The 6,956-nt window shown below is 37.4% G+C and overlaps 1 protein-coding gene across 1 annotated transcript in view; it reads left to right on the forward strand.

Moving 5' to 3' along the window:
- Positions 1-4,835, forward strand: part of LOC106146286 (transmembrane protease serine 11B-like) — a 40,649-nt gene extending 35,814 nt beyond the window's left edge. Inside the window, exon 8 of the mRNA XM_013518476.1 lies at positions 4,535-4,835. Coding sequence (XP_013373930.1) covers positions 4,535-4,835 — 301 coding nt within the window. The remainder of the gene's footprint in view (positions 1-4,534) is intronic.
- Positions 4,836-6,956: the final 2,121 nt, after the last annotated feature.

A 6,956-nucleotide genomic window follows, 5' to 3' on the forward strand; every position in this document is an offset into this window, starting at 1 on the left:
GAGTTGTTCTGGCAGTGACCACCAAGGCTCCAGAAGTTGCCCAGGGCTTCATGTGTCTTACACACTAGTGAGGGTGGCACCAGAATGGCTCACCAGGGTTCCTAAAGGTGTCTGGTGTTCAGCCCAGCAACCCCCTGACACACTATGGGTGTGGCCAGTAGCCATCAAGGCCCCAGAGGATGTGCCCAGGGTTCTGCCTGCCTTGCACGCTGGTCAGGGAGGCACCACCACTGTCTATTTGTTATAGTGGGGTACTGATGTCCCCCACTATAATTGTGTTTATCTGATCTTTTATGTTCAACATATCTTTTACTTGTTTTATAAAGTTGAATGCACTATTTTTGCACCTATATGTTAATAATTGTTATCTCTTCCTTTGGAGTGTTCCCTTCACCAGTATGTAGTGATCTTTTTTGCCTCTTTTAATCAGTTTGACTTGATATCTACTTTGTCTGAATATAGAATAGCTACTCCTGCTTGTTTCTGGTTCCCATTGCATGGAATATTGTTTACCATCCTTTGATTCTTAGTCTATTCGTTTCTTTTGGGGTTAAATGTGTTTTATATATACAGAACACTGTTGAATTTTGTTTCTTTTCCATTTATTTTAACTGTTCACTTTATGTGATGTATTCATGACATTAGACCTTTTATTGTTGTTAGCTTCATTCTCTCTAGAATATCCTTCAGAATTTTTTGGAGTACTAGTTTTGTGGTCATGAATTTCTTTAGGTGCTCTTTACCATGAAAGTATTTGATTTCTCCATAAAATTTGAAAGATAGTATTGCAGGATATATCAGTCTGGATTGAAAATTATTTCCTTGTGGGCTTGAAACACTTCCACTCAAGCTCTCATGGCCTTTGGTTTGTATTAAAAGTCTGCTACAATTCTAATGGGCTTAACTGTACAAGTGATTTATTGCTTATTTCATACTGCTTTTGTGATTCTGTTCTTATGGTGGAGTTCTGGGATTTTGACTATGACCTATGGCAGAGAAGTTCCTTCCTGAACATGGCTATTTGGGATTTTGTATGTTTCATTTATTTGTACATTAAGTCCTTTACCCTTACTTGGAATGTTTTCTGCTATTATCTCAGTAAACAGGATTTTTTATGCCATTTGTGCTGTCTTCTAATTTTTAACTAATTACTATTCCAGTTAATCTTAGATTAGTGTTCTTTTCATCAGCTAGGAATGATTTGATCCATTTTTTATGGTCTCTTATTGTGTTGAAGGTATCTCATTAATTGGTTACCAAAAAAACAGCCCTGTCTTATTCTGACACTGATTCTCTCTGCCTTCCATACTTTTGATAGAATTTTAATCTCCTGAATTTCTGTTTGGAGACATTTTGTGAGCTCTTATTCTTTACTATGCTGGTCTTGCATGTCTTGCATGCTGTTGTTTAACTCTTTTATTTTATTTTTTATTCATGTCTTTTCTAGACTCACTGATGATTTTATTTACTTGGCCCAATATCTTATAACTTGTATCGTCTGTGAGCTGTCAAATGCCTTGTTGATCTGTCCTGTTATCTCCTCTGATCTCATTCCTAATAACGTGGGTGTTGGTCTTGTGGTTCCCTCCTCTTTGATATCCCTTTGATCAGGTTTAGGGATCTGGGAGACTTTGAAGGTATTTTGTGGACTTGCTTTCTCATGCTTCTGTTTTTTGTTTATTTTTGTGTTGAGGCTTGGCAGATAATTGCAGTGGAAAGTTGTCCCTATCGTGGAGAAATTTGTAGTTACCATGTACTAATCAAGTGTCCTCTGGAAATTACTAACCATTGGCCTTCACCTGTGATTTAGGATTCAGCCACCTCTGTTTATTTGGGATGGAAGCTGCAGCGTATTAGACGCAGTACTCAAGAATGGACCACAACATTGTTAATGACTTTCAAGGCAACCAGATATTGGCATCCCAAGAGAACCAACTAATAACAATACTTCTGTCACCTTGGCTATAGTAAATAAAGTCATCACCGAAAATAACTCCAAATACAAACTGACTTTTAATAAACCCTAAGGACCACACTTTCCCAAGGAAAAGAGATTTATAATTATATTATGAGTTGTAGTATGTATAAACACTAAAGTAAACCAAATATTGGCCTACTGTTGACCTAAAGTAAACATCTACTAAACAAAACAATTTTACCTCTATTAACCCTACAACAGTATTCTACATGAATTGGATAATGCTAACTAGCTATGTAGGGGTTCTTAAAGCTTAGCAGTTACACTAGTAAAGCCAGATGAATGGGGAACTAGAGAATGATATAAAGCAAAATTTGAGAAATTAATCAATGTTATATAAAAAATGGAGATAAAAGTGAGATGGGGGTCTTACTGAGAAGTAAAAGCAAATAGTGCTAGAGATCAGTCATAGGAATAAACAAACAAGAAAAAGAAGAAAAAAGAGAGCAAAATTCATGAAACTAAAAGAAGTTGAAAGGAAGAAGAAAAAATTGAAAGAGGAAGAGCAAAAAGAAATTGAAAAAAGAAAGGAAAAAAAAGAAAGGAAAAAAAGAAAGGAAAAAAACCCTCAATTCCCAAAAAACTGATGAAGGAAAGAGAAAAATTATAAAAAAATAGAAAAAAGGTGTGAGTCAAAGAAAAAATTCCTGTGTTTTTGAATGAGTGATTTCTTTCAAAGATCTGCAGTCTTGGAATCCAGTCACAATTTTTTCTGCTAGCTTTAGGGCCTGCAGTTTTTGAGATGCCCCCTACCCTGCACTGGAGGCCTCTGATCACCCTAGACTGTGGTTGCCACCCAAGCCAAGGAGTGTCCTACTCCCATTGGTAGATGGGAGAGGCCATCAGTCCTCTGGGCCCTGAGGGATGCAGACCATGGAGGCAAAGGCTCCAGTGGACTGTTGGCCTCATGTCAACCATCACTGGGTTTGGTTGCTCCTTTCTCTTCCCAAGAGTTGTCCTCACCCAGGATCAGGTTGTTTGAATACTCCTCACATTTGCTGCTCCATGCTAAGAGGAAGCAAAATGTAGAGCCAGCCTGGAGTTGACACATGATCTCGTCCTTGCATTACGGCAGTGGTGGCGGAGCATCCTGCTTGGTCCTACTTGTCTGTGTCAGGAGAAGGGCATTGTGGGTCTGGACGAGGGAGGCCCTGAGTCCAGTGCAGACCTGCTTGCCCACATCGGGGAAGGGCAACACTTAATTGAATCAACCTGAAAATGAGGAAAGTAAGACTTAGAAAATGTGATGCTCTTTACTTGGCTGATAGATAGCTCTTAAGTAACAGAACTGAAATGTAAATTCAGGTACATTTGATTTCAGTTACCAGGTGCTTCTTTGTCTTCCAATCTAAGGATTTGTAATCTAGTCTAAAAACATAAATGTCATATATTAAAAGTACAAAACAGTATAGTGTGGTAAATATCAAATACAGGACTGATAGTAAATCCAGACAGACACTTTGCTGCTGAGCTATATCCCTGGCCCCTGGTAAATCCTATAGATATTTGAAGAAAGATGGCAAGGTGTAGTATGAAGATGTAGGATTTGACTTGGATCTGAAAGATATATTTGATTGATAGGATGGTGGATGTGAAAGAATAGCATGCATTTATGGTTGGGGAAAAGCCTCCTTTATGGTGTGGAGGTGGGACAACATGAGTTGTACTCCTCTGGTAATGAAGAACACCTTACTGTACAGAAGATTAAGAGAACATTAGAAAACATATTTAGACAACTTAAGCACATCAGTGGTGAGCAACTCTAAATGGCAAAAAACTTAGGTATATTTTACAAAGTAAATTCATAAAATTTGTCATACTGAAATGATTTTCAAAATCACTTGCCACCATAAGCCACCTTAGAATTTAAGATTCTTAAACAACTATTCACTAGTTTTTTCAAATACAAATTTCTGGAGGTAGATCCTCAATTGATTTTAAAGGAATGAGCTTAAAAGACACTGTTTTGAGTGTGTGGAGTCACTGACATTTTGAAAATGGGAGCCACAACATGAAGATATTGAAACTTAAAAAAAAAGAGGTACCAGACTGTCTATGGGACCAGTGAGAATAGTCAAATAGGACGTTACGTCTTAAACCAAGAAAGAGTCTCAGTGAGAAACTTGAAACGTTGGTCGGGGAATCTAAATTAGAAAAAAGGATGCATTGGCTAAACATAAGAACATAAACATAATGCAGTGATTGGCTGGGGAAGGGCTGCAGTATTTTTATGTTCATAGGCATCAGTGCCTGCCACAGGCTCTCTGAACCCAGAGTGTAGAGCAGTGAGACTAATTTGGACCCCATCCACTTATGGAGCTGAGGATGCTCATACAATTCCTGCCCAGGTCACATGCTAAGAACCTGGATGTAGCTGACTTAGTCCAGAGAAACAGTAACCCTCTTTCGGATCATCTACAGAGAGCTAGCAAGTTTAGCACTGTTAGGTGTGCTGCAACATTTACAACATCTCCATGTCAGAGAAATTTTTACACCCAAGAATTTACATGCTTACAGTGCTGCCTGAATGTCTTTACATTAAATTGTATCCTCTAGGAGAACTCATTCAAAATACTGGACTGTCAACTTTGGAACTTCAGTGAATGAACCGTATATGACAAGAAAAGTCCAAAATATCATTCTTCATGAAAATTATAGCAGTTCATCATTTCAAAATGACATCGCCCTTGTGCAGCTGGATAAGGAAGTTTCTTTTACAAAGTATGTTCATAGGATTTGTCTTCCTGAAGAGAAAATGAAACTCTCAGAAAATGACAGCGTTGTAGTTACAGGATGGGGAGCACTTTCTACGGATGGTAAGGTTTCTTTTCAGAGGGTAATAGCCTCATGGGAATAATTATTTAAACAACGCACCAATAAGTCATTCATACAATGAATTAGTTGGTAAGTATACTGAACAGAAAACCAAGGCAACACATAAAGCATGGCATCTTACTGTCTTCCAGTTCTAAAAACTAAACTCTGTGAACTGTGAATTGGAAAATTAAAATTATGTGCAAAGCAACCAATTATAACATAAATCTGAAAGACACTAATGTAATCTAGGACTACCATTGCTCTTTTTTTTTAACAAACAAACATCCATTTACAAAATAGCATAAGAACAATACAAACAATACAGAATTACAGACAAAGTGGTAGGAAATTAATAATGGTTGTTGTATTACATATTGATATCTTCAAAGTGGTTTCTCAGGAAAGCCAAGAGAGGCATGCAAGATTGATCAAATAAGTAATCATTAACTATTCTTTCAATAAAGTGATAGAGGTCAGTAGTACAACTATGTTAGCTATTCTGTATATACATACATACAGAATTTCCCCTTCTTTCTTTTCTCTTTTCCCTCACCCCAGTTGCTGTTTACTTTTGAGCATTTTCCTTTCATTTCACAATGTCCATCATACCTCCTAATTTTTATTTATTTTTTCAGGTTCTCATACTAGTAAGACAATACTTTGCTTACACATGAAGGTCTGGTTTATTTCAATTATGAGTCTCTAGTTGTGACCATTTACTGTAAAAGCCTTGAGTTTATCTTTCTTTATACCTGAGTAATATTCCATTATATAAAAGTACCACAATTTTTTTTTTATCCATCCCTCAATGGATGGACATTTGGGTTGCTTCCACAACTTACCAATTACAAATTGTGCTGCTATGAACAAGGGTGCACATATATCACTGGGATATGATGTTTTCAGATCTTCTGGGAAAATCCCCAAAAGGTGTATAACTGTGTTGAATGGGACCTCTATACCTAGTTTGCTGAGGAATCTCCACACTGATTTCAACAGTGGTTGCATTCCGACCAGCAGTGGAGAAGACTTCCTATCTCTCCACAGCCTTGCCAGCATTTGTTATTGGTTGATTTCTTTGGTTTTTTTGGTTTTTTTTTTTTTTGTTGTTGTTGTTGTTTGTTTGTTTGTTTTTTGGTACCAGGAATTGAACTCAGGACCTTGCGCTTGCCAGGCAGGCATTTATGCCACTGAGCTATCTCCCCAGTAGGTTGATTTCTTAATGATAGCCATTCTTGCTGGGGTGAAATGAAAGCTCAATGTTGTTTTAATTTGCATTTCTCAAATGACTAATGATGTTGAACATTTCCTCATGTATTTATTTGCCATCTGTATTTCTCTAACTGAGAAGTGTGTGTTCATCTCAGCTGCCCACTTGTGGATTGGGTCTTTGAATATGGGGAGCTGATGTTTTCTAATTCTTTATATGTTCTACATAGAAGCCCTTTGTCTAAGGGACAGTCAGGTAAAATTTTTTCCCAATTTGCAAGTTTTCTTTTTACTCTGCTGGTGATTGCTTTAGATGTGCAGAAACTTTTCAGTAGGATGAGATCCCAGTTGTTGATTCTTTGAAGTGCTTCACGTGCAGTTTGGTTTTTGTTCATGAACTCTCTATGAGAGATATGCCTACCCCTATGCCTTCAAGGTTTTTGCATAATTTCTCTTCCAATAGATTTAGTGTTTCTGTTTTAATATTGAGATCTGTGATCCATTTGTCTTTAGTTTGGTGCATAGTGATAGACTTGGGTCTATTTTCAGTCTTTGGCAGATGGCAAGCCAATTTTTCCAGCAACATTTATTAAAGAGGCTATCTCTCTTTCAGTGAGTTTGTTTGACCCCTTTATCAAAGACTAGGTGGTTGAGCGTGTTTGTGGTTGTGTGTGTTTCTTCCAGTCTGTTCCATTGGTCCTCTGATCTGTTTTTTAGCCAGTACCATGTTGATTTTATGACAGTAGCTTAGTCATATAATTTCAGGTCAGGGATTGTGATTCCACCTGATTTGTCTTTGTTGTGCAGGACTGGTTTTGCTATTCTGGGTCTCTTCTGGTTTCAGATGAATTTAAGGAATGTTTTCTCTAGATTTGTGAGGTATGCTAATGGTAGTTTAATGGGAATTGCATTGAATCTGTACAACAATTTTGGTAGTATGACCATTTTCACA

Source organism: Chinchilla lanigera, unplaced genomic scaffold (genome assembly GCF_000276665.1).
Source record: "Chinchilla lanigera isolate Chin_1 unplaced genomic scaffold, ChiLan1.0 scaffold00046, whole genome shotgun sequence".
In the NCBI taxonomy this organism is placed as follows: domain Eukaryota; kingdom Metazoa; phylum Chordata; class Mammalia; order Rodentia; family Chinchillidae; genus Chinchilla; species Chinchilla lanigera.